This window comes from Pezoporus occidentalis, unplaced genomic scaffold (assembly GCF_034315485.1).
Source record: "Pezoporus occidentalis ecotype Australia unplaced genomic scaffold, CSIRO_AGI_Poc_V1 ctg3, whole genome shotgun sequence".
NCBI classification, from domain to species: domain Eukaryota; kingdom Metazoa; phylum Chordata; class Aves; order Psittaciformes; family Psittacidae; genus Pezoporus; species Pezoporus occidentalis.
This window is the reverse complement of record NW_026914940.1, coordinates 20,343,170-20,370,933: the sequence shown is the minus strand read 5'-3', so window position 1 is coordinate 20,370,933 and position 27,764 is coordinate 20,343,170. Positions and strand designations below refer to the sequence as shown.

Here is a 27,764-nt window from a genome sequence, read left to right as displayed (position 1 = left end):
AAAAATCCTATGTAAAGATACCTTCATATTTTGCCTTTAAAGGCATAAAATACCTCTTCTACCGTATTCCACTGCTCATTTGATTATGTGCTTTTAAATTTTCAGTCATACCTTGATTTCACCAGGCACATAGAGAAACTTTTCAGAACCCTGTTACCTCACAACTTTCTTAAAAAGTTAAAGGTTAAAAAAACAGAGGTCATTTTCAGGTCATATTATTTCATATAGCTTAAAATGAAATGTTTAAAGCAGTTTATCATGCATGTTGAAAGTCAAATCTTTGCAGTAAGGGAAGCAGGGAACATCTTCATTAAAGTCTAAGAGAGAACTCACATTTGCTATAGAGCGAGTGATGGTCTTTCCCTTCTAAAAGTAGATCCAATATCCCCCAAAAGAATTTTTTAGTCATGGTCTGCCAAGTTGCATCACCTCCAGACTGGAATTCAGCCCTTTGTTTTGTAAATGTATTTGATGACTGTTTTTCCCTTTTGACAAGTGCTTTTATGTATTAAAGAAGTCATTGTTGCTTTTTTTTTCCCCAGTGGTAATTGAGGGATATAGAAGTTCTCCCCTAGAAAGTCTCATTAACCTTTGCCCTCCATATTCTTCCCTGCTTCCTGTTCTTAATCAGATCCTAATTTTTACTGCCTAATACATGAAGTATTCAATCTTGGCTTTCCTGAAATTAACTAAATGCCTAGAAGTGTATTAAGCTTTTCCATAACAAAAATAACTTCCATACTAGATTTGTGTATACTGCTGCCATGACTCCAAAAGTTGTGGGAAGAGAGATGACATGAAATCTACACCAAAGGTAGTTGAAAAGTCCATTCATAAAACTTTTATTCCACTTACATCAACTTAATACACATGTTCTGAACAGTTATGTTTGAATTGTTCATGAAAATTTCATAAGACATTAAACAAAGCTAGCCATCATCTCAAGTTATTTCCCTGTTAACTATTTTTACAGCACATGCATGTTAGGCAAGTATCAAAAAGAAAAAAAAAAAAAAATCACAAAAGCAAAAAACCTAAAAAAGTTAAATACATGGTTTTTTGTTGTACTGCTGTGCTCGATATACAGTGTCATTATGGATATCAAGCAATTCATTTTTTACTGCATCTTTACTTGTACATTTGTTCTTAGGTTGCTTAAACCATTTAAATACAAATAAAATGTGTAGCAAAAATAATGAAAGCAACAGCAGGTAACTTTACAAATAATGGAATGTGAACCGTTTCTCTTTCCTTCTCTAGAGAAAGTTGACTGGGTTAGCAAACTGTCTTAAGGAACACTTCAGCTGCAATCAGAGATGTACACTTGATTGGCATATTCCACAGATTTCACATGTTGACTTGACATGCAATATCTATGGGACATCAGTAGATTCACAGCCATGTGTGCTCCAGCTTGAATATTCATACTAACTACACCTGTGGCTGCAACTGATTATCCCTTTTTTCCATCATGACAGACCAATATGCAAGCACTCGTTTTTGCTTGACATAGAAAGCTGTTTTAACACTGGCCTTGTGGGAAGCCACAATGTACCAAAAGTACTATGCCAAACATGTAAAACTTGTATAAAAATGTCACAACCCTATATTGGCCACCTCAGATGAAAACATAAATTCCCCAAATGTTAACTGGCTCTATTCCCCTAATATTAAACAAAACCACATGGGAAATATAGAAATCCAAATAGAAGTAACATAAACCTGTCAAATCGTAAACAAAAACTATTTGTGGGACAGCATGGATGACAAATGGTCTACTGTGTAAATTTCAGAATGAGGCAGACGGAAGTTGGAAGGCTGGTTAATTCTCCCCTCCTTCTCCTGCTTCGGCTTCATCTCCTTGGGTATCCGATGTCCACAACTGTTTGAGAAAGAAAACAGAGTAAAATATGTAAGATACTAACATCAGTGACTAACATTTAATAAGCAGTTATTAGAAAGAAAGCCTAGTTCTTAAACAGTAATTTTGTAAGAGGTCCTACTAAGCACCCTTAACATGAATATAATTGCTGGCTATTACAAAACGGAAATCTAGCCCTAGATGACCCAACCCCTTCGCTGCATTTAAGGAGGAAGTTCATAAACAGTCAAAACCAAATTTTCATATCCACAAAGCTCACTAAAACACAATATAAACAGGCAAGAATCAGACCTACAGAACAGATACATGAGAATCAGGAACAAACAATTCTTTGTTTCCTGTGGATTTGTACCTTCTCCTCAAGCCAGCTTTGTACATCCTTCTGAGGGAAAAGCTTCAGTAAAGCTCTTCCTTCACATTCAACATTATCCTTTTCTTCAGAACAGGCATCTCAAGTGTTTTGTTTTGCTTTTATAACCAAAAGCATTTCACCTAAATCTCTATCCCTTGGCTCTATTCGGTCAGTCACGTTCCTCTAGCAACTTCTGGAATACAGAGCTTCCAAACTTAAAGAGCAGGGCAGGGGAGGAAGAAAACCAGGATAAACATGCAGTATGCACAAAAAAAATCTCATTTTCAGCTCCATAAAATCATACTAAGGAGCCATATATCAAGATTAAGTACCAACTAAGGAAACTGAGCATCAGTTCCAGACCAACACCCAGGGCAAAGAAATTTTTTTGTGAACCAAGTATTTTGCCACAGTGGATGCTTCCAAACTATTACCAGCCTAGTATGATTTGCAATCTTTATGGAGTTCCAGCAGCATTAACCGAATCCTTCATGCTCTATAGCATAAGGTGGTAAAACCTAAGAATAATTCTCTACCTACAGCTTAGTATCACTATGGTCTTACAAGACACTTTAAAAAAACAACAAAAAAAAAACAAACACCAAAAACCCCCCATCATCAGAAACATTTTACCCTTTCCAGGAGTACAAGACAATAGAAAAAGCTGCATTCAGCTCTGGGGCTTCCTACAAAAGAAGGATGTGGACCCGTTGGATCTCAACCTGAGGAGGCCATGACGATGACCAGAGGGCTGGAGCTGCTCTGCTGTAGAGACAGGCTGAGGGAGCCAAGCTTGTTCAGCCTGGAGAAGGCTTTGGGGGGAACCTTAGAGCAGCTTCCAGTGCCTAAAGAGTGCCACAAGAAATCTGGAGAGGGACTTTTTACAAGGGCATTTAATGACAGGACAAAGGGGAATGGCTTTTAAAGTGAAAGCTAGCAGATTTAGATTATACTACAGAAAAGTTCTTTCCTGTGAGGGTGGTGAGACACAGGAACAGGTTGCCCAGAGAAGCTGTGGCTGCCTGATCCCTGGCAGTTCAAGGCCAGGTTGGATGGGTCTTTGAGCAACCTGGTCTAGTGGAAGGTGTCCCTGCCCAGGGCAGGCAGTTAGTTGGAACTAGGTTATCTTTAAGGTCCCTTCCAACCCAAACCATTCTATGATTCTACAAAGACCAGTAACCTTGCTCTTGCTCTGAACATCACACATAATATCTGTGCTCAATATTCCTTACTGAAGGCATTAAGCACAGTTATTTTACTGGAGACAATAGCATACTGGAGACAACAGTCTGTTTTTACCTCCTGCACTATATTCTATACTACATTATTATAATACTGCATTAGTCTCAATTTCAGTGCTACTTTTATAAGGAACCATCAGTAAGAACAGCTTTATCAGAGGCTTCTACCCTAAATCCTAACCTCTAGAATAAAGACTCACAGAATCACTTAGGTTAGAAAGGCCTTTAAGATCACCAAGTCCAACCATTACCCCAGCACTGCCAAGTCCACCACTAAACCATGTTCCTAAGCACACATCATTTAAATACCTCCAGAGAGGGTGACTCCATCGCTTCCCTGGACAGCCTGTGCCAATGCTTGACAACCCTTTTAGTGTGGAAATTTTTCCCAGTACTCAATCTAAACATATACCTCTGTTCATTAAATAAAAAGAGCTTGACTGCTATGGGGAGGATTACCAATTGAGAGCACAATTTAACAAATCTGCTGGGGAAAACAAGGCCCTCAGGGGCAAGGGATGTGTTGTTTTCTGTTTTTTTTTTTAATTAAAGAAAACAAAAGAATTTCGTAACAAGAGCAAAAAAGGAATTATCCAGCATTCTCAGTTAAACAGATTTAGACTTGGCATGTTAAACAACCCTCTGAACACTTCCCTGCCTCCAGTCCTTGCCAAGCACACACACACTCAGCTTCTTCAGCCATTCAAAGACAACATAAAAGGACTGACAACTGAGGAAACCTGCACCTTGCACATACTGATCAACATGCTAAATCACTGTCAAAAGCTTCCTAACAGATTGTAACAGATTTGCATAACTAGCAAAACAGACCCTTTCTTACGTTTATGGAATTCACTGCAGTCTTTGTCAGCCACACACACATCAAAAATTGTTTGCTACCTCAAGTGGAGGCCCTACAGCAGCTTCCAGTACCTAAAAGGGGCCAACAAGAAATCTGGAGAGGGAGTTTTTACAAGGGCATTTAGGGACAAGACAAGGGAGAATGCCTTTAAGCTGAAAGATGGCAGATTTAGATTAGATACTAGGAAAAAAAAATTCTACACTATTGAAGGTGGTGAGGCACTGGCACAGGTTGCCCAGAGAAGCTGCAGCTGCCCCATCCAGGCCAGGCTGGATGGGGGTTTGAGCAACCTGGTCTAATGGCAGGTGTTCCTGCCCATGGCAGGGGTTTGGAACTTGATGACCTTTAAGGCCCCTTCCAACCCAAAGCATTCTATGACTATTCTAAATAGTTGTGGAAAACATGGAATCAACATACTCATACAAGTCATGCTAGGCATTTAAGGAAAGACATCATTCATTCAATATGGACTCCTACAGCTGTCTACAGCTTTCTCCCTTATAGTAGAAAGCTCCCATCAATTATCAGGGCTACTACTGTAATTCAGACACTATGGTAGCTCAGTCCAACTTCTCTTGTATGAAGCAATTTGCTTTCCAGCTCATATGACAAGCTTTACATTATTTTTACTGGGAAACTAGCAATTAATGTCAGCTTCTATTCTCTGTTTCAATACCATTTATTCAGGACAGCTCTTGAGCAATCTCACTCAAGGGGACAGTACACACAGACACTGAGAGCAATGCCAGCCCTGTATCTGTCTCCAGTAAAGAGCCTAAGAAATCTCTTACATTTGTTTTGTGATTGTTCCAGCTGTTGCTTACAAATAGTGTTTTCAGTAGTGTTAAGTTGCTATTACAGTGGAAAAGGTTGCAAGGAATAGGGAAATTAAGTGCTAGAAACAAAATCAGAAAATACGGCAACCCCGGTGTTATGCAGCTGTACAGCTTTACTTCTGGTTCTGTCAAAAAAAGTCCAGCTATTTTGTAAAGGTCACTGATATCAGACTACAGGGGCTACAACTGGTGACAAGAGATGCTTCTTACGGTTGCATTCTTGCTTGCAGTGATTCCCATCATGAAGACCAGGGTGTGAACTATGCCATTAATTTCACTACTGCATGGTTGCTTTTACTGTTCCATTTGCTTTAGATTTGCGGGGGGGGGGGGGGGGGGGGGGGGGGAAAAACAAAAGAAAACCTGAAAAAAAATTGGTCAATTTGTCATCTGTCAGAAACTGAATTAGTGCGTGGAGTAAAAAAGACTAGGCAGAAGAAAAAGATGTAGCTCAGAAACATGAGGTACCATCAACTCATTTGTAAGTAAATGACAGACACATCTCCACAGCCAAGAATGAACTCTGAGTGCCCCAAAGACCAATCCTCTTACCAACAACGTGTAAACTTTAATAATACTCACTGTCAAGTTGTCTCTCAGTAACTGCATTATTAGCGTGCTGTCTTTGTATGACTCTTCACTTAATGTATCAAGTTCAGCAATTGCTTCATCAAAAGCCTAGTGTTATAAAAACAAAAAACTCAATTGGCCATATGACAAAGGGTTATAACCAATAACTGAAATGGAATTTTTGCCTACCTTAGACTTACCGTTTTTGCAAGGGAACAGGCTTTCTCCGGGGAATTGAGAATCTCATAATAAAACACGGAGAAGTTCAGAGCCAGACCTAATCTGATAGGATGTGTTGGCTGCATCTCCTTTTTACTGATTTCAAAAGCTTCTTGATACGCTTGTTGCGATTGCTCCACTATCCCTTTGGGGGGAAAACACACACAAAAACCACGAGTAAGTAATTCACATACTGTATTCAGACATACAATCAGGACTTGTGCTTGTGCTTGCATGAACAAAATATGTTAAGAGTCAATGTCTGTGAATGAGCATTTCACCAAAGAAGTCGCTATTTTATGAATATTTTACTTAATCTATTTTTAAATTATATATATAAAGAAAAGGAAGTTGTCATTGACCAAATCACAGGTTTGAGTCTCTCCCTGCCACCCTGTAAGTACTTGTATTTACAAATGCTTGCAGCAGTTCTGTAGCATTTGAGGAATACAAAATCCATCACCTACATAAAAGGTATAAAATCAGTTTTTACTACACACTAGCTTGATATAGTACCAAATATTCAATGTCTTTATACACTGCAAAGCATTACAAATCCACATTTTAGTCACACTGATGACCTTTGCTTATCACTGCCTTTCAGTAACAATCATCTATGAATTTCCATTCAAATTGCTTGGCAAAGACAGTGTGGCATACCCCAACCCAAACTAGATATATATTTTTTAAAGTTTACAACATAGTTCCATTTCCAATGTAGATACTTAAAGTACCTATAAACTCTGAAGTAAGGCAGAAAAAATAACAACTGGGCTCTTTTTAGAGACTAATCTTTTGCCACTCTTAATTGGTTCTTCTGTACAAGTTCTAAACTCCTGGTGGAAAAATACCCAACTATAATGCGTATACTAAGATTAAGGAGCTCAACAGTTTCTTTTCTCACTGAATGCACTTGAACTTCGGAGCACACTATGCCTGCACAAGTCAGAGATCATGGCCCAGCACAGCCCACAAGCTGGGCTATGTCCTTGATGACTGCAGGAGGCAAGAGAGGCGCTAGACACCCAGTACAAAGGGACCATTGTTCCTGCACCCTCCACGATCGTTAACAGCATCTGAGAAGAAGGTGGGCAGGAAGTCATTCAATTCAGATGCAAAAGGACTACAATCCTGACATTTCTGGATCAAACTAGAAATGCATCCAGCATGATCTCTGCAAAAGAAACAGTCACATGTATTCAAAAATAAAGAATTTTAGGTGCCAAGGACTCAAAAATACATCAGTATTTAACTCACAAGTACTCCAAGTCTGAAAATAACTAACACCAATATTCAGGATGTCTATGCAATCTATTTACCTGTATGTGGCATAAAAATCAAGTTAACTTCAAGGAATGAAGCTGACATTTTTTAAAAAATTTTCCTTAACATAAATAAGTTTAAAAAAGATGCAAAATTGATGTATTCTGTTAGTTTTAAATCAGTCACCCAGCATATAAAAGTAGCGAGATTTTAACCTTGAATTCTTCAGAAAGTGTTCTACAGTTCCAAGGCAGCAACAGCTAGCTGAGGTACCTGTTTGACATTCCTGCCCACCACACTCCTCTTTGATAACATAAACAAGCTGTTTATGAAGATAAAAATCCAGTTCCTACAGTTGGGAGCTTTATATTGTTGCTGTATTTACTGTAAAAGGCTGAGAGAATACTGTCCACCAAAACAGCCATTATTTCCTAAACAATAATTATCAACTGCTCTTCAAGGTCACAGACAGCATACAAGAAAAAGCCTGTGACATGAAACACTTGGATGGAGAAAGAGAATAATTTTAGGAGGCACAGTAACTATGAGCTAGATGGGCTTTCAAAAGTATTTTCTTCACCTGGAAACCCACTAAAAGCTGCTCAGCCAAGAGCCTGGCTTAAATAAAAATTAACTTCAAAACCACTTTAAATGAAGGTTTTCACAGTCTAATTTTAGAGCCTACAACTTAATCCTCAACAGAAAAAAAACCTTCAGGACTCAAAATATTTTACCTTCTATGAATGTGAATACAGATTACCAAAGGGAAAATACAATTACACTCTGTACAGTAACAGACACAGAGAACTGGTTATACCTGCAATTCTGCAGTCACCAAGACTGAGTCAGTTTGCATGCAGTAAGCACTAGAAGTCAAATCAAGCTCCGCTATGCCAAGTCTTAACATCTTTATGCAACTCCCTATTATCCAGTGTATCAGGGAAACGGGGCTACTTTCTGTAAGGTGGAAATAATATATATACCACAAAGCTAGAGCAGACACGTTTCAAGCCTGTTTCACCTCTGTTTCTGTCAAGTCATGCAGATGTCTTTCTATATCATACTGGGAGAGCTTATTAGCTTGAGCTACACAAGTTCATAGGAGCACCACATGTTCAACAGCACCACAAAGAACACACCAAGTCTTACAGGAGGACAGAGTGCCACACAGCATCAGCAACACAGCTGAGCACACCAGTAATCCCCAAGGCTTCCAAGTCCATGCACTCAGATTGTGCATCCCCTGTGTCTGCAGGCTGAGTGCAGACTAATCTGAGTCTTCATGAAAACAGTCAGAGCATGTTACCAGATGGGGATCTGTGCTGAAGTGTGCTGATCTTAAGGACATGCTGCACCAGTCTTAACTGGCTCTAGGAAACAGATGTGCACTGTTTGCAACAAGCTGTATCTAAACGTTATGCACCGTTCTGAATGGAAGGTGAACTGTGTATGGCGTCAACATGTTGTTAGGATGTTTCTTCATATACAGCAGTTAAGCCACCTAATATATTAAGTGCCTTATATTGACTTCTCTAACTATAATTAGATTAAGACAACTTGCAATTATTACAAACTGTTCATATGAAGATACAAGAAATTTGAGGAAATAAAAACATCTGGACATTAAACGACCATAGTTATGGAAGAAATTTTCCTAACAGTAAGATGAGTTTCATCACTCCTTTTTTTCTCCAGGTGGTTTCTAGTTTCTCTGATTCCTGAATCTACGCAGGCTTTCTGTATTCTGTACAGATGCAGGAGAAATGGCACAAACAAGGCTTTAAAAAGATCCAAGACTGAGCCCCTAAAAAGAGGAAAACCCCAATATTCAGCCAGGCTCAAGATGCAGAAACCTATATTCACGCATGCATTAGGGTTGATTTCAAGGTTTCATGACTGAACATTCGTTACCTGCTTCAAACAGCAGGTACATAGGAACTTTCAGAACTCATTTGAAAGCCAATGACCCATGATTTTTCTTCAGCAAACAGAAAGCCTGTTACTAAAGAAATTTACATCCAAATCAGAATTATTCTTAGATTAGAGTCATGTCACCATCCCACCAAAGGCAATCTAATCTGACAAGATTCAGCCACAAGCCGACATACAATACCTTTCTTGTCATCTCCAGCAGCAACCTCAGCCAAGTAACGGTAGTAGTCTCCTTTCATTTTCAAATAGAAAACTTTGCTTTCTGCTTGCGAAGCATTAGGGATCAAGAACTTTTCCAAGAGAGACTAAAAAGAGAAACAAAGAACACACTGTTTTGATCAAACATACTTTTGCAACATGCTGAACCAACAATTCAATTATATCACAATCTATTTCAAAGTCAAGACAGATTTACTTTTTGCCCATTTTCTTTGCATCCTACATAGTGAATTCAGCTACAGAGAACGTGTTATGGATTGCAACTCTAGGTACGAAAAGGAATGCTGTATGCCAAGACTTGACGGGAAGAAGGCTGTGTTCATGTAGCAGATGAGTCTTGTGTGACCAAATGATGGCTTTCTACAAGCCATTATACAGTACCTTAATAAAAAGAATGTAATCCAAAAAGTCTGGGCAGAGGGTACACAAAGGCAGAAAGTCTGCATCCATGGATAATAAAAGGATCTGAAGTATCAGCTGCCAAATTGGAGACCCGAGTATCTTACATACACAGGTACTAAATAAGCCTCATTAACCTAGCTCCCATTAACCGGAATACTGTACTTCAAGAAACTGCAAGGTGAACCTGGATTCTCGCGTTTCCAGACAGCTGACAATCTGACAGGCAACTCTCTAGCACTGAAAAGGATCCTCTCTTTGCCTTTATGTGCTCCCTTAACAGGTGTCCCCTACATCTCCCAACGCAAAGGCAGCACTCTGGAGTCACTCCACCAAATCCTTCCTGCGGGCTGCCACTTAACAGCAAACTTTTCTGGATTATTCTAACTGCTTATTAAATTAACACAGTAAGTTCCCAGGCCAGGCAGTTGTATAATTTAGCAAGTTTTATTATGATGAAAATAGGAAAAGAAAAAATCACTAGCTCCAACATGTTTAGTCAAATTAAGGCACAAGCTTGTCAAATTTCTTGAGTACTTAAAGTCAGACTTTGAAAGAAAAGTAGTTATTTAAAAGGCAGAAAAAAGTACAGAAGTACTTGAACACTCGAAATCAGAAGCTGTTACATGTACTTTGCTAGGACTATGTAGCACATGATTCTTTATAAGATATTTTAATAAGAATTCTGTGTGGCTTTTTTCCCCTGTAGATTACATGACTGATGTTTTGGTTTTGTCTCACTGTTTTTAGCTCATATTTCCAATGACACCACAGAAATGGACAATCCTAATTTAGTTCCAACCCACAGAATGATGGCCCTTTACAGTACTTCTCTCTAGATAGCACCCTCTGGGTTAAGCAAGGATCTTGCATGACATACCCGTGGGACAAGCACAGCCTGAATACAGTAGGTTGTAACCACCGTACTGTGACAGAGACACCCGTGGTACCTGCTTTGCTCAACACGTCAACTGACATAAAGCTACAGAAGACTAATTCACAGAAAGAACAGGTAAACAAATTCGGTTGGGTTTGGGTTGTTTGTGTCCCCTCCTCCCCCATTACAGGACTGCTGATTCATTTATGCAAATTGTGAATATTTAGCTTGGTAGACTCAAACTTATGTGAAACCCCTCAAAATGAAGTGACCCATTACAACAGCACTCCCTCGTTTCTATCTTAGTAGACAGGGTAATAAAGAAATCCAGCTGACAGAAAGCAAAGTCAGTGAAGATTCAGCTATGCCTATGCTCCATTGAGATTAAACATGTTAGTGGACTTACTTTGTTGGTTTCAACATAACAAAAGGTATTTATTCAATCTTTAATATTAGATATTTCCAGTATGGTGGGGATTGGTATACAGCTTCATTTTACTACCATGCAGGGAGACATCAAAAAATACTGTGTGTCCTTGCTTCTCATCCAAATGATAGCAGAGACAATCCTCTGGCACAAAGCGAACACAACACAAGCAAGCTGGTGGCAGCAGTATTTTATGGAGCCAGCCAAATGGACTTCCAAGCTGCCCCATGCCAAAGGCACCCTTCTGGAAGGTGTACCACTATGCGAGGAGAAGCTTCAGAGCCACCTCTGCCCCAGCATGGCTGGAACAAAGCAGAAGGCCATGAAGTATATAGGTCAGTGCTTCAGCTCTCTGTAACTACTTACACGCTCTGTTCTCACCATTAGAGAACTTCAAAATTCACAGCTATGACATTTTTCACGAGTGCCAAGAAGCTCTGACTTCAATGACAACTAAAGGTTATCAGCTACAGAGAATAAGGCTATTAGATTTCTTCTTTAGGACTGCAGCTAGGTCAGGCGTCAGTTTGCACCCACCCTTCTGGCACCATGGTGAGCTGCCCTCCTTCTGTACCCTCCATTAATTGGTCAGACCAAAGTAATTTCAGTGATTCTAGAAACTGGAATTCTTCATCATCCCTACAGAACAATGTTCAATCAAAAAGCACAGCTCTGCTCACTCCTACAGCAGCAACCAAACTGCCAGACCTAAACTCACTTAGGTCACAAATGAGGCAAGTATGTCTACAGACACCTAACTGAATGGGTGAATGGCATAAGCCGACACAGAAGAATCACAGAATAGTTAGGGCTGGGAAGGATCTTAAGATCATCAAGTTCCAACCCCCCTGCCACGGGCAGGGACACCTCACACTAAACCGTGGCACCCAAGGCTCTGTCCAACCTGGTCTTCAACACCGCCAGGGATGGAGCATTCACAACTTCCCTGGGCAACCCATTCCAGTGCCTCACCACCCTCACAGTGAAGAAACTATTCCTTATCTCCAATCTAAACTTCCCCTGTTTAAGTTTTAAAGAAAGACTAACCAATTGAGTCTTCCTAACCAGAGACATGGTAACAGGGCAACAGCAGTGGATGGTGTATCTTCTATTGAAAAGAAGTTTCAAACCCATGTCAAATTTAAAAGAAAACTAAAAGAATCCCTATAAACACTTTTAATCAGCTATTCATAGAATATAACCCATGCAAAGAAGCTCTGACTCTGAGACTGCTGTAGTAGCTTGCTGGTATCTCGATGAAAGACTCTTATTCTATACACGTAACACAAGCAACTGATAGGCCACATATTTTTGGAAGAATTTTATTTATGCCAAATCCTTCATCAAGAGCAACAAGATCTGAAAGCAGATTAACATTTAAAAGTAGGAGATCTCTTTCCTGTTATTTATCTAGTACTATATATTCAGTCCTTCCTGTCTATACCAGTCTTTTTATTTCAGGATATATTTTCTTTTACTGACATGAAACACTCCTTTAAGTCAGCCTGAAGATTCCGAGTACACTGATTTATCCTAGTGTATGGTTGTGAAAGCCTCAATCTGCATGGAGGTGGTGTGGCTACAGAAGCCATACAGATGAGACACATAAAACTACTGACTTTTTAGAGCTCAGCTACAGGAGATAAAGTTAGGCATAACAATAGGTATAACCAATCTAACACTTTGTTACCTGCTAACACACTGGGGAATACTGCTTATCTTCCTTCCACCCTTCCACTGTTTGTCCAAAGCAGAAGAAACAGAGACAAGAACTGTTTCAGTAGTACCACCAATACATGCCTACCTTCTCTTCTTTACCAGTTGGTATGGCAATGTTTATCAGTATGGAGGTGATCCCCATACAGGCCACTGAAGTGCTAAGAGCTAGACCAAGACCAGACCAGTAAGATGATGTGTAATGACTAAGTTTATCAGGCAATCCACACCACTGCAATATATACAACACTCTGACAGCTGAAGTCCGCACAACACTGGTGTATTATGGCTACATGGCATGTGGTTAAGGCCTCATGCTCACTGATGACATTGCTGCTATTATGAAGAATTCCCATCCATTTCTGAAATACACCAATATGCACTACTTCCAACTTGATGGGCAATTCATTACAGTGCCTTCATCAGAATCTGGTAAAGCAGCTTTTTAAACAAAACCAAAACACCACTCCCCACCCCTCAAACCTTACAGCTACCCAGCTGTAATTGTCAGAGCTTTTCATTTTATAGCAAGAATGTAACTGCGGTGAAACAAACCACAGCACTGTAGTCAAGTAGGCAGATGCAGCAGCATCTTAAGAGCACTTTTCAGCCAAAACCTGGAACAGCTTGTACAACTGCTTGTAATGCTTTTCATAGCAAAGTCATACAAAGTCCTTCCAGAAAGACTTAACAGAAGATTATTGCTTAAAAAAAAGCCACCCCCCCCCCAAACAAACAAAACTCCAAACCCCACAACAACAACAAAAAAAATAAATCAACCAAAGCATGCCTGTAATAAATTTGAATCTCAACTCTTACTAGTATGCTGGCCATTAAAAAAATCAGGCTTCAACACTGCACATCTGCAACTGCAATTACACCTATGTTAACAGCTTTCTGGTACTTTAGACTGGGAGAGAACAATTTGAGCCTTGGAGACATCAGCTTTTGCAACACTATGCTAACACATACCATGGATAAGGAATCTCAGATTTGGTACATTCCCTCATCTCCAGCAAGCATGCACCAGAGAAAAGCCTTTGTCTCCAAAGACATAACAGAGGCTGCACACACACAACTTTAGTATTGTACTGGTGAACTTCAATCCTGGCTTACTTTAAACACTAAGCTGGAAAGATATTTACTTTCTTCACTCTTACGCAAGTTCTTTTGCCAGAGCAGAACACAGTCAACAGACGCCAACATGAAGCACAACACACCATGACCCCATTTTGATGAAAGGCCCTATGGGCTTGTTCCTGTGGTTTTGTAACATAAAGCCTATAAGACAGAGTTATCAGACTCAGGAGCAAGAAGGACATTTAACAAGCAGTAATTCTGTGTACCAAAAAACTCCAACACCCAGCCCTCTACAAAAAGTCTGCCTGCTGCTTACTGCAAGCAGACACACTTCAGTTTGTCAAGCTGTGGTGAGAACTGCAGTTGAAGACAGAAAGCAAACCCATGAAGACTTAAACGGTCCTTTCCTGACACCTGAAGCTTAAAACTACCCTTCTTTCCAAAGCATTTGCTTGCATCTTTGGAAAATTACTTGTGTGGGCCAGAAGACTATTCCCAAATTCATCATAAAAGCATTAAAATCAATGCCTCAGTCTTTCCTTGTTGCTTGTAGTTCTGTATTTCATTTATTACAGGCTAAATCTCAGTACAGCCTGAGAACTGTAGACTAATGCACTTCAGGATGGCATCAACAGCTCAGTTTTCTACTTAAGATCTTTCCCTCCTGACAAACAGGAGACTAAAATCACCAGATTCTAGAACAACATAGCTGTAAATGAGCAGGTAATACATAAAGTACCGAGAACAAGGAACTTTGGTTTTAAATATGTAAAAACTCCAGAACTACTGGTGAAACAGAAAGATATTGCTCTTGCACACAAAAAAAACCCAAGCTGTAGAATGGTAAAAATACAAAAGAATGCACTGATAAGCATTAGGCCTTTTGTTTTCATGCAGTATTGAAAGACACCTGACATAGTGGAGACATTATTTCTGGTTTTGAAGATATATTACACAAGGATACTAGTTGAACTTTAATTCACTTGTCACCCATCTGTGGAACATGGCATAGGGATGAAGACATGGAAGAACTCTTTATAGTTTTTTAAATTCATGTAACATTTGAAAGTGTATCTTTTTCAGCTCCGCCTGAAACCTCTTCCACACTCACAATGACCTAGTATTTTCATATTAGGACCATGTTTTCAGGTACGTATTTTGTGGGAAGAGCTACATAATATCCGATTTTCAAGTGGAACCACTAACCAACAAGCACAGTAACTGTAGCACACTTCTGTTAAGCTATTCTTCTACAGAACTCTATTAAAGCGACAAAGTCATCAAAGCAGGCCACCTGGATCAGACAAGTTCAAGACACCTACCATTCCTGCAAAAAGCTAGTGAGTGATTTTCGATGTATGTGTTTTCTGCCTTAGCACCACAGTTTGGAAAATTACTCAGGTTATGAAGCAACACGTGCAATTAGCTGCACTGCACAGATTGACACACATGCTACAAAGGGTTTAACCAAACTATTTGCAGCCAGTAGAAAATTCAATTACGCACGTCTCTAGGAACTGTTGGAGAGAATATTTTTAGACAACACCTTCCAAACCCAGGCTGTTTTCAGACAGTCATTATGCTGCTTCTGATTACAGTTCTATCCAGAGCTTGGGTAAGAGCTTTGCAACTGCTGCATCACAATGCTCCTGGGGGAAAACCAAAAAGACGGTTCCACTGTCAGCCTACTCCAGCCAAAACCAAAGCCACTTGTTTGATGTCAGCTACAGATTTCTATGTTCTCATTTGCTCACTAGAACAGGAATACAAGAAAATCTGTCAAGTACTGGTAGATGCTGTGGCACTGGAGCTCTCTGTGGTACATCGTCTGCTGAAGAAGGAAACAAGCCTGCTGCCTGTTCTCAGTACCAGTTATTCTTTCTTCCCACCAAACTGGCTGCCCACTCACACAGACAGCAGAAGTTGTTTGAAGAAGGTGAAAAGGCTGGTTGGAAGAGATGAGCTAACTGATGAGCCTCAGCAGGGGAAGAATTCAGAATCTGGGACAAAGAACCTTCAGGGGGCAGGGAAGAATCTGATTGGGACAGTGGGAGATGTGACATGCACAGGCACATTCAGGATTTGTAAGAACAGGAAGAAGGTACACTTGATCAGCAGTCAATCTGGCAAAGATCTAGAAAGGGGGAGGGAAATGGAGGAAATGAGCCTTGAGTAGTAAGATGGCAACTGAAAAAAAAAAACCTAAAGGACTTGGAGAAGAGAGAGTACTGTGACACAGAATGGCAAGAAATTTCAGCTTATGCAAGAAAATACTACTAGAATGGTCTAAAGTGTTTCTTTAGAAAAAAGCAGCTGCATATACACGGGCAGGCAAGGGGAAACATAGAGTAAGTAGGATACCCTGCAAAATCATCTTTATGCTGACGTATGCTGGGGATAGAACTAAGTCAGTGAGAAGCAGGTGCATGCACTAAAATACCTATAGGGTACTTAGAAGACATGGCACCAATGGATAGACACACCACTGGTCTGCATAACAAGAAAAGAATGGGAATTGAGGCAATGAGGAACAGCACCTCAATTTACACTTCTAAAGTCATATGCGTGTCTCCTCTCATAGCAGATTTATCCTCCCTAATTTAAGACTTATTATGCCCTTTATTACCTTGCCCCTTCTATCACTTTGCTTTCTAATTCACAATTATGGCAAGGGAAGCAAATGTATGTAGTATCAGGATATACTCTTGAAGATTATTCAAGAGACTTTTGAGGTCTTTCATGTGAATCACTGCAGGTTTTTACTGAAGTACACTTAACATGCACATGGACAGAAAAGGAACCAAATTCTGAAGCACAGGTAAAACCACTTCTCCAGTTTAGTAACTAACTCTGAGAAAACTCATACAAAAGGCAGCACCCAGCAAGACACTTAATAGAAAAATAACTAGTATTAAAGTATTTCATTTGTTGAGGCATTGCTATAGACATTAATATACCAACCAGTCTCCACTGAAGATCAAAGCCAATATGCTTGGTGGTTGGAACTGTAAGGTTCCTTCCAACCCAAACCATTCTATGATTCTACACAATTCCTACCTGGGTTTGTGGGTTTTTTTTTGCATCACCTCAGTAACCTATTTTTTTGAATATTTGGGACCATGCAACAAAACAGAATGGTGCCAAATGCAAGGATCATTATTCTTTGAAGAAACAGAGCATGTTCTGAGAAACCTGAGCTAATATAAAATTGAAACCAGCTGAGCTGGATGAGAATTTCTCCTGGAGAGCTGTGATAGCTATTGTGGCTAAAGCATAGCATGCTCTAGCTCTCTCAAGACAACTCTACAGTTTTGGTCTCTGAAGAAATATTAGTAGAATGCCCCCATAAACATGATGTAACTCTTTTAATCCTTGATAAGAACCAGAAGTAAGAACCATTTATCTTTAGCAGCTTACACTCTGAGCAGATCTGATATCTCATGAAGTAGACTATGTATCCTATTAGGAGTTCATTATAGCATACAATACTAATAAAAGCATTTTGTTAGCAAAAATGCCACTTTCTCAATGTAAGCCTACTCTACACTAGGAGAACACAATCAGTTAGAGGTCAGATTCCCGTTGGTAAATATTTTGTTACCCACATAATCACAAAAGGTAGCAACATCCAGAAAAAAAACTAACAACAAAAACCACCACCAATCCGCAACTGCTCTCTGCTCATTTGAACTGCATTAGATCTGATTAAAAAAATTAAGAACTCCCTGTTCACCTCAGCAGCAGCATGACTTATTATTACTTTTCGTTAGGAGAGGCACTGCCAATCTTCTGACATATTTCAAGAAAAATTAGTAACTACATAAGAGCAAAAAAACAAGTTTAAGAAATAATCACAATAAATGCTCTTTAATCAACTCTAATAGCAGAAGCTTTCTCAAACTATTGCAAAAGGGTAGCCAGCTACTGCCTGGATGCAGAACCAACTTCAGGTTTGGAGCCAGGAGCCACTGTGTCTGCCTACAGCAAAGATCAAGTAAAGCATTGGAGAACTTGTTTCAGAAACATGTACATCTGTCAAGGACATGGTAACAAAAGTTTCCAGATAAAACCAGTAATAGTGTGGCATCTGTTTATACAGATGTACACAGCAATTCTGTTCATATCCTAGATTTCGTATTTCTACCACTTAAAGGCTTTCACAGTAAAAGCTGGTACCTTAACAATGCAGCCTTTTAAGTAACCAACCAGTGTAACAAACACACTTGGTGATGTCATAAAATTGCAAGTACACACACTGAAGTTCTTGCTTCTAAGAGCTTGGAAGGAGATTATCTGTCACAGGTGACTAAACTGATCAGATTTATTTTGCTGCTTAGAACAGCATTAAGTGCATGAAGTACCTGAACACCAAAGGTGGCTGTCAGATAAAGCAAACTGTTCCTTGGATACTTTTGAACAGCATAAGCATTATGTACTTTATTTTTAAATCAAAGCCTATCATTAAACATTAATGCCAACTGAAATTAATACAGCAGACTACAGGCTATAGTAAAGATTTTTTCTACTTCCAGTAAATGCAAGAGGACACAGACACCTGTATGTATGTGTACATACACAAGTGTGCAGTGCTAAAGAAAGCATGAGTGGTACCTGGATGTTTAAATTTTGTTTTGCATTTATGCAGAGCACCTTAGCTCATTTTATGATAAGCAGGTGTATTAAATACATATCAACACTATAGATGAACGTCTTGCTAAGATTAATAAGTACTTGCTCTCCTTTGCTCATGCAGCCCAACCACCAATGCATTTCTTATATATGCTGGAATTTAAAATCCTGTTAAACATGACAAACACGAGCTGAAGTTTCATGCATTTACATGAACATTGTAGAATAAATAAAAACCAAACCAAGTCATCTCATATTTGAATGGATCCATGAATGATCTTTTAATTCTCCAAGATTCAATAATTTTTCAACAGCTTAATCTGCCTAAGAAAAAAAACCCCCACCATTTGTAAAAACAAAACCAAACAAAATAAACCAACAACAACCAAAAAAAAAAAAAAAAAATTAAGAAAATTGCTCTAGTTTAGGCAGTGCTTTCACTACATGAAAAAGAGAGGAAAAAACCCAACAGCCAAAAAAACCCACCAACCCTGAAGGGATGTAAGCCACAACCAGGGAAGTGATTAAAGGATTAACAAAGTGAAATGATGAGGTTGATGCAAATTGCCTCAGCCTCCTACCTTCAATATAAGAGAGCAATTATACCAGCCAAACCCTAACTTAAAAAGCCAGACTGGGAGAGTTTAATCAAAAGCTTAAATTATAACCATCCTGGGAAGTTAGTAAACCCTGGCTATATTTTGCTCTGTGATACACAGAAGTTCAGAGAAGCATTTGTGAACCAGAGGTACCCACGTATTTTCACATACACCACTAGCACATTACCAGTTACCATCTTTTAATACGAATTTTAGCATCGGGAGTTCTACATCCAGGTTTGGGCTCCATGGTATAAGACACATGGATATACTCAAGTGAGTCCAGTGGAGGCCACCAGCATGATTATGAGGCTGGAGTACCTGGTGTACAAGGCAAGGCTGAGAGAGGTGGGTTTCTTCAGCCTGGAGCAGAGCAGCAGATCTCACTGCTCTGTACAGTTACCTAGAGAAGATGGAGCCAGACTCTTCCTGGAGGTCTACAAGTAAAACGACAACAGGCAGCAGACAAATTGAAACATGAGAAGTTCTGATTACATAAAAGGATTTTTATGTTTATTTTTTTCCTCTTAACCTAAGTATGACCACATACTTTGACAGGCTTACCCAGAAAGGTTGTGAAAACTCCATCCTTGAAGACACTCCAAATTTGACTGACAAGGCCATAAGCATTGTGATCTAACTGTATCTAAGCAGAGCTGACCTAAATGACCTTCCTTCCAACCTAAATTACTCAATTAAAACATCTTAAAATAATAAGAACTAAGTTTTTTGAAACAAGGGCTCTGGTCACCTAGCTCCTAGATTCCAACAAATTAACCAGCCCCCTTCTGTGATCAACATTCTGTAAATGAAAGCTTATACAAACACCTCCCCTTCTTTTCCAAAAAGATTGAATAAAGGACACAGATCTCAAAGACAGAAACAAAGTGCAGCCAGAACTGAAAAACTAAGCAAGCCTGAAGGAGTCACAGAACTACAGGTAGCAATTTTCAGTCAGAACATTAATTTTTTTGTTAGTATCAGGTATCTTCATAGCATAGAGGATCATACAGTACACTCACTCAAGCATGTTAGCACCACTCTATAGGCTAGCCATGCTTTTTGACCATCAGAAGGACACACTAAGCATACAACAACTGATTTTAAAAATACCTCACACATGTACATATCAAAAAGCATATGGTTTCATATAGGAGAGAAGACTTAATTTTCTAACCCTGTTATTGAGAATCAGTGCAGGAACAGGTTTTACAGATGTTAACATAGTAACCTATTAGATGTTTGCAGGCAACTAGGGAATAGTCCCACAGGGATTTCAGTATGATGGTAATAGGCATTAACTCTGTGGCATGTTCTTTAAAAAGCCATTTAGATGCATTCTGAATGGAATTACGCACCCTTCCCCCAGTGAACTGCAGCCCCATGACAGTCACTAAACTTTCTGCTACTCCCCCACAAGCAGTATATTAATTAAAGTATATTAAAGAATCACAAGCCAAAAGTCATTTAATTGTGGTTTTACTGTACCTTCTCTCCTCCCAACAACTACAACTTCTAAAAAGTAAAACATCCGTAACAAGTGCAAAGAAATCTAAATAGGAGAAGCACACAAGGAGTACCACTTTATGCTTCTGAGCATGAACTTAGGAAGAAGTAACGTGGCAAAGAAAGCAAACAATTCCATCTTATTAAGAGCGTCCTGAACAGCACCATTAACCTGCAGCTCTTCTGGCAGGGACTGGGGAAAAAAGTGCTGTATAGCATTAAGTGCAACAGTGACTTCAGAAGGCTGAAAGACAGACAAAGTTTGAGGCGTTTCTACACTTTTAGGAGAACAAACAAAATCGAAGAGAAACACTGAAACAGAGCACATGGGCACTGTAAGCAAAGAGATTTACTCAAGATACGATTCGGGGGCAGGGGGAACTTGTGGGACAAAGAGACATCACCCAGAAGGCTGAGCACAGGGAAAGAACATGGGAACCGTCACATACAGATGTGCAGGGCACTACTGCCATATGTACCAGCCTAAGGAAGAGAGCGTAACTGTCTACCATTACATTCATACTGAAGCCAGTTCTGTTTTTAAACTATTAGTTTACATTTAGCTCATGTCAGAGACTGCCTGAAAGTTACTAGCAGTTCGAATCTCCTGAGAACTTCTAACATGCAAGCAGGATCAGACGTTAAGCCATTTAGAGACCTCTCCATACTTTCTTCTCTGTTATTTCAGAATTCTCATTAGCTGAAAATTTAATCTTACTACAGATTTTAATTTGAACCACATCAGTTACAGCTCTGTTTTAAATTAACTGCAAAAAGCATTCTGAAGAAAATCCACACCGGTTAGATTAATAATAATATTTATTATTGAAACAACAAATAAAAGATCATTATACTGGCATTTTAGGCAGATCCTCCCTTCTACTACAGAAAGTGAAACAGGATGTGAAGCACACACTTGGCTAACATGAGGAAAAGCACTTAAAAAACTCAATTTCCTGTATCACTACAAAACTTCTGAGGCTGGAGATTTTCTATACTACTCAGGCACATTTAAGATGCTGAAGTATGGCACTGGACTGACCCACACACACTGTATCATTCTTGAAGAATCTGGAAATTCAGTCTTTATTTGCGCAGTGCAAGAAACTTGTACTATGCAGAATATGTCACAATTATCTGCAGTTTATCAGCACTACCAGACCAACTCCAAATTAGAGTTGGTTATATTACACCTGAATATCCTCCGGTGTATCTCTGACAAAACAAAGAGATTTTAGGTGTCCCTTCTTTGTACAGCAGCACTCTGAATCTGCAGCAAACAAAAAGATGGGTTCAGCTGTTTGTAGAGCTATAGAGGTACTCCACAGCAGGCTCAAGTGAGGGAAGATTTAGGAAGCAGCAACGATGCTGGCTTTTCCTGCTGCAAGGTCAGTGCAAAGGAGAAAAATAAACAGTCAGACCTGACCCATATAACTGCTACAGTTTTTATCATTCAGTCTAATAGTTAAGAAGCAAGAAAAAAGTGCAGCACTAATTACTCTTATTCACTCCGTAAGTCAGTGGAAGAGCTGGGAACAAAACCCACACACAGCTTAATATACTCTGCATCTACTGGATTACAGGAGCTATTTCTTCCAATCCACTAGTAATTTGATTCCAAGAAATGAGTGAAGAGAGCAAGAAGCAGCAGAGAAGCCAGCTCTGGCTACATTCTGCTAGTCACAAACACATGCTCTTCATTGGATTCCTCCCTTCAACACTGAAGCTAGGACATCAGTCACTTCCACGCTCAGCTGTGACGTAACACTCCAGAGTATTATACATTACTTAAGAGCCTAGCAGGCAAGTGAAGACACAACAACAGCTCAAAAAGATTCAGAGTCTTAATAAATGATGTAAGTTTGAGCTGCTTTTGCACTGTAACTGCTGAGGCTCTTGACCAAAAGCTTTGAAGATTTGTTAGCACTTCAGGTCTTATTAATGGTACACTTTGGTATACTTTGCAATCAAGACTTGGTAAACCTTGTTTTTCACTTCTGTGAACAGCTGTAGTCTAGATTATGCCATACAAAAATTAGAGGAGCTCCTGAATAAAAAAAAAAAAACAAACAAACTAAAAAATTAAACCACCTCCTAGTACCATGTTTGCATGCAGCATTGTGAAGATTCCTGTTCACATATGTCAACCACAATTCTTTTTTCTCTATTAAAATGCCAAGTAAAGCAATATGTCAGTCACATTTCTAGGTGAGTAGGAATATATGTGAACAGGACATTCCAACAAAGAAAACAAAAGTATTTTTTAAATACAAATCTAATTCTTCAATGCAATTACCAGTGTCAAAGGTAGTGCTTGACATTTGAAGGCATTTTTAAATCCTATCCCTTGAACAATAAAACAAGTTTTTATTATTATTTTTTAAACCCAACTCTAAAAAAGTAGTTTTATTACTGCTAATCACCCCTAAGGCACTGTTCTTCTGGACAGTCATTTTTCCTTAATCTATTAAGAACAATTAGACTAGCAACACTGAAGATTAGTAAGACATTAGCTTCCTAAAAGTAGTAACATGGCAAATAATAAGAATTTATTTGAATTATATATGTATCTCTCATTAACACAAAAAGAAATATAAGATCATTTTGAGATTTGGAAGATTTAACAACATTCCCTACCTGTGTTCCCTCCTGCCTAGATAATTCAGCTGCTTTAGCAAACTCAAAAGCTCAGGGTTTGTTTTAGTTTTTGTATTTAGCATGTACAATAAAATTTCACTTTGATCTGGTTTCTATTATCAGAAAAAGAAATTCAATTGCAAACACTGAGTTCTTCTAAAACAGGGTTTCTGAGCCCAGTGACTTCATTAAAATGATTTTCAACCATAGTTTACAAAAGAATTTCAGATCACTCTTGACCTGAAAGCATCCACCCCTGAGGAAATGCTCATTAATTTAAAAAAATAAATAAATAAAAAAGAAGAAATGGCAATAAATTAGACTGCCAGATTTGGGTCCCTACTTCCCTGGCTTAAATAAATGCCCCACCACTTAACCCAAGAACTAGCAAATCCATCGTTCCTATGTGTAAGTTTGACATTTCCATTTTCACTTTCACAGAGGAAGTTTAAGAGTTATCCTTACACAAGATAACACAACATGAAACTGGGTGTGTCACAAGAACCATGGAAGCCAGCCTGAACTGGAAGCCAAGATTTGAAGTTATCCACACCGACTTCTACACGCCCTTGAAGAACCAGTCTTCTACAAGTGATCACCACACTTGTCCTTTAGTTACGTTAAACAGCAAGCAAAAGTCATGCTACTCATTGATCTTAATTTTCGTTTGACATGAGATCTTCAAGCGCATGCTTAGCTATTTAACACTTCCCTCCTATCACATGTCATTCTGTCGCCTCCAGGTATGTGATCCCTTGTCACATATGGGATGACACACCAGCAGTGCCCACAGTCCAGTCGACAACCCTACTGCTGACAGTAATATCTACCTCACAGGTGGTCACAGGCCTGGGCATCCATTAATCATGGGTTCACTGAAGCACCACAGGCACATGCAGTTGAAAAAACCCTGACAATCTTCAGAAAGCTTCTGGAACAAGCTTCGGATTTCATAAACCAGACTCTTAACAAAAATACAGGGTTGTCTGCCAGGTACATGCACATTTTGACAGAACTACAAGCCACAGAAAATGCCCAACTTGAATATCCTTTCAGTTTGCTGTTAAAAAAATTAAGTTTAAAAAGGTATTACAGCATTTCTACTGCCTCTTCCTGCAGTCAATTTTCTGCATGGCTGAGTCATAACTAACATTACATCATCTTGCCCAGGGAGGGGCACAATTTCCGTAGAGTAAGAACTAACTCTTACAACTAGAGCAGCATACTAAAGTTGCAGAAGTCAGTGATTTAAGATACAAATACTGCATTGAGGGGGAAGGGCAGACGAGAAAACCCCAAACTACACCTGTATGAAGTTCAGTCTCAAAGAAATATGTTGATTTCTTGTAACTATTACTTTATATAGCATTTCAACATGTCTCCAAATGCTGTAGCATTCAATACTATGATGATTTGTATATAAATAATCAATACATTACAGAGAGAGAAAAGTCAGACATTCTTTAAATGCTGTCCTTCAGAAATAGCATAGGAGAGCACAGCTTTACTGACAGACTAGAAGCAGTCCCAGAGGGCCCAGCACCATTTACCCTGCAACCCTAAGTAAAGACGGATCAACAGTTTCATTATTTCTCACCAGCACATCATTGCAGATGTCTCTTAGCTCAGTCTCAATTTTCTCTCTGTATTCTCGAGCCATCTGCTGTTTTTTCTCAGCGCCTTCCGTCTTTTGTTCAATACTTGAGACGACTCTCCAAGATGACCTACGAGCTCCTACAACATTTTTATAGGCAACAGAGAGAAGATTCCTCTCTTCGTTGGACAACTCAGCTCCTTGCTCAGTCACAGACTTCATGCAACTTGCCATGTCATCGTATCTTTCAGCCTGCTCAGCCAGCTTGGCCTTCTGCACCAGCTCATTTTTATCCATGCTGATATTTCTGAAGAGGAAAAATAGTGAGGCATTATTCAGACAACGATCAAGGACAAAGGTGTTTGCATAGCAGAGCAACCATTCTTTAAGTTGTTTGGAACTGCAAGACGTACAATTGAAATCCAGGGCACAACGTGTAAAAGCATTACAAGATGTCAAAGCACCTGATGCTCAAACATGCAGATTTGTGAAGAGTTAAAGTCACCGTTTCCTTCTGAAAAACTGTTAACTTTTGAAAGTACATTATGTTAAGAAATAAAAACAAAAGCATCCAGAGGTGAACTGAAAACAAATCATTCCTGTCTTATGCACATAAATGATCCTAGTTCTTTGCCATCACTCTCATCACATCATATTCAAGCTGCAGCACCAACTGCATCCAATTATTAATATAACAAAATTGAGAAAGAAAACATTCACTCCTAAGTTTTTCACAGAAGACCACATAAAGGCTAGGCACACAACACCAGCCAACTCTGTGCCTTATCAGAATCTTACCGTTACATGCAGAAGGACTTGGCATAGGGATCTGCAAATCAAATCCCACACTGGCTGTTAAAAAGCCAGAATGCACTAAGTATCTGAATTTGAAGGTGCAGACCCTTCAAAAGACTTAACTTCCTCTCCCAAAATGGGATACCGTAGACCTCCTGAGCCAAGTACTGCTGCTCCACCTGAGAGGCTATGCTTTCAGAGACAAAAGGATATTTTACTATTCAAAAATACTACTTCATCAGTATTTGAGGTAGTGTGACCTGGCTGAGATGCTTCAGAACCTGCATCTTACCAGCACTTAAAAAAAATAAAAAAAATCAAGGTCTGCTGAAAGTAAGTACCAGTTAATGTTTTTTTTTGGTACATCAGCAAAGATTACTCCTCCCTCATACCCCATCCTTTTATGTACCTTGATCATTTCGAGGCCCTGGCAATGCACTCTGGGATACACCATCTCCATTTAAAGTTCGATTATATTATTAAAGCAAGAATTATTTTGGTCATGTATGCTTTATGGATTTCTGTATGTTCCATACACAACAATCCAGCAGCTTAATTTTTAACCATTAACATTTTTGCCATTCTGCATGAAGTTACCACAAACAATAGCAGCTCTACCTTCCATTTCGGTATAAATTAACCCTATGTTTAACATTCCAGTCACCTGAAAGGGAAAGACTGCGTATCTGCTACCCCCACCATCGGGGCAAAAACTCAGCAGCGTTTGCAAACATGCGTTGAAAACTTGACCGCACCATGAACAGCGCGGTTAAGGAGCCATTTTAAATCAGGTTTTTGGCTACGGTTATTTACCACCGGGAGTGAGCAGGACGAGCGTCGTTAAAACTCCAGCCCCACAGCCCGTGCGCCGAGTTCTACGGCAGCATCCTCTCTGCGAGGCCGAGGGCGCCCGCGGCGAGGCTGGGCGCTGCTGCGCTTCCCCCACACGCGGGGTGACAGCAGAAAATGGAGCGGCCCGAGGGAGGAGCGGGCGGCACGGCGCAGCACCTCAGGACTCCCCGAGGCGCGGTGGCCCGCTTCGGGCCGCCCCTCCCGCCTCCCCTTCCCGCTCTGCGGCCGCCGCATCCGCCCTCCACGGAGACACGGAGCGCCTCGCCGGCCGCCTTTGTCATGGCGGATCGGCGCCGGAGCCCTGCCCACTTCAGCGCGCGTTAATCCCGCTCACCTCCGCCCAACGCCGGGGGCGGCGGCGGACGAGGATGCCGCGTCCCCGCCCAGGCAGCGGCCTGACGAGGGGCAGCCCACGGGCCCAGCCCCAGGGAGATGCGAAGAAGGGGGGTGAGAGGGGGCGGCGGAGGAGGAGCCCCCTGTAGTCCCGAGGGAGCCGCTGCTGCCGCCGGAGAGCTCGGGCGGGGCGGGCAGGATGGGTGGGGGCGAGGGGCAGGGCGGGCGGAAGCAGCAAGACCGACCGAGGGGCGGCCGCTGCGGCTGCTCCGCGCCCGGGCAGCGCTCCCGGCGGCAGACCACACCCAGCGCCCCCGCCCGCCGGAGGCGGCGGCGCCCCCACCCGCCGCTCCACGCGCCCACGGGAGCGGGGTCGCCCCCGCCGCACGGGCGGAGCCCTCACCTGCCGCCCCCTCCCCCTCCCGCCGCCCCCGGCCGCTCTTCCCCGCTCCTCACCAGCGGGGAGGGGCAGACGCGGCCTCACCTGCGCGGCCCTCACCGCCCTCCCCGGCGGCCCCCCTGGGGCAGGCTGCTCCCGCCGCCCCGCTCTCTGCCACCGAGGCCGGAGCGGGTGGGGGCGGGCAAGGAGCTGCTCGGCGTTGGCCGCCGGCCGCCTCTCTTCGGCCCCCGCCCCCCCCGCGCAGCTCCCCGGGGGCGGAGGGCAGGGTGCCGGGGCTGCCGCCCGGCGCGGGGCCGGAGGAGGGGCGGCGCGGCGGGCCCCGTTACCTGTGCGCGGCGGGAGCGCGGCGGCGGGTATCTCAGGGCGGGCGGCGCGGACTGTGCCTGTGTCGCGGCTCGCTGCGCTGCAGCCTCTCTCCCAGCGCCACACACGGCGTCTCCGCCAATCACCGCGCCGCAGCGCACGGGCAGCGCACCGCCCGTGACGTCAAGCCGGGGCCATGGCAACGGCGAGGGCGCAAGCACGAGCCCGCACCTCCCCCGGC

General features: G+C 41.1%; 1 protein-coding gene across 2 annotated transcripts; it reads right to left on the bottom strand.

Moving 5' to 3' along the window:
- Window positions 1–815: 815 nt before the first annotated feature.
- Window positions 816–27,713, bottom strand: YWHAZ (tyrosine 3-monooxygenase/tryptophan 5-monooxygenase activation protein zeta). Of its 2 annotated transcripts, none has more exons than XM_062627284.1 (6): window positions 27,547–27,713; window positions 24,844–25,147; window positions 9,339–9,462; window positions 5,944–6,107; window positions 5,756–5,851; window positions 816–1,882 (listed from the first exon to the last, which is right to left on the bottom strand). In XM_062627284.1, the coding sequence occupies exons 2-6, from the start codon at window positions 25,135–25,137 to the stop codon at window positions 1,823–1,825; spliced, it is 738 nt and encodes a 245-aa protein (XP_062483268.1). In that variant the 5' UTR covers window positions 25,138–25,147; window positions 27,547–27,713; the 3' UTR covers window positions 816–1,822. The 2 variants fall into 2 exon arrangements, with proteins under 2 accessions (XP_062483268.1, XP_062483269.1); XM_062627285.1 differs by lacking the exon at window positions 27,547–27,713 and adding an exon at window positions 26,822–26,949.
- Between the last annotated feature and the right edge of the window lie 51 nt (window positions 27,714–27,764).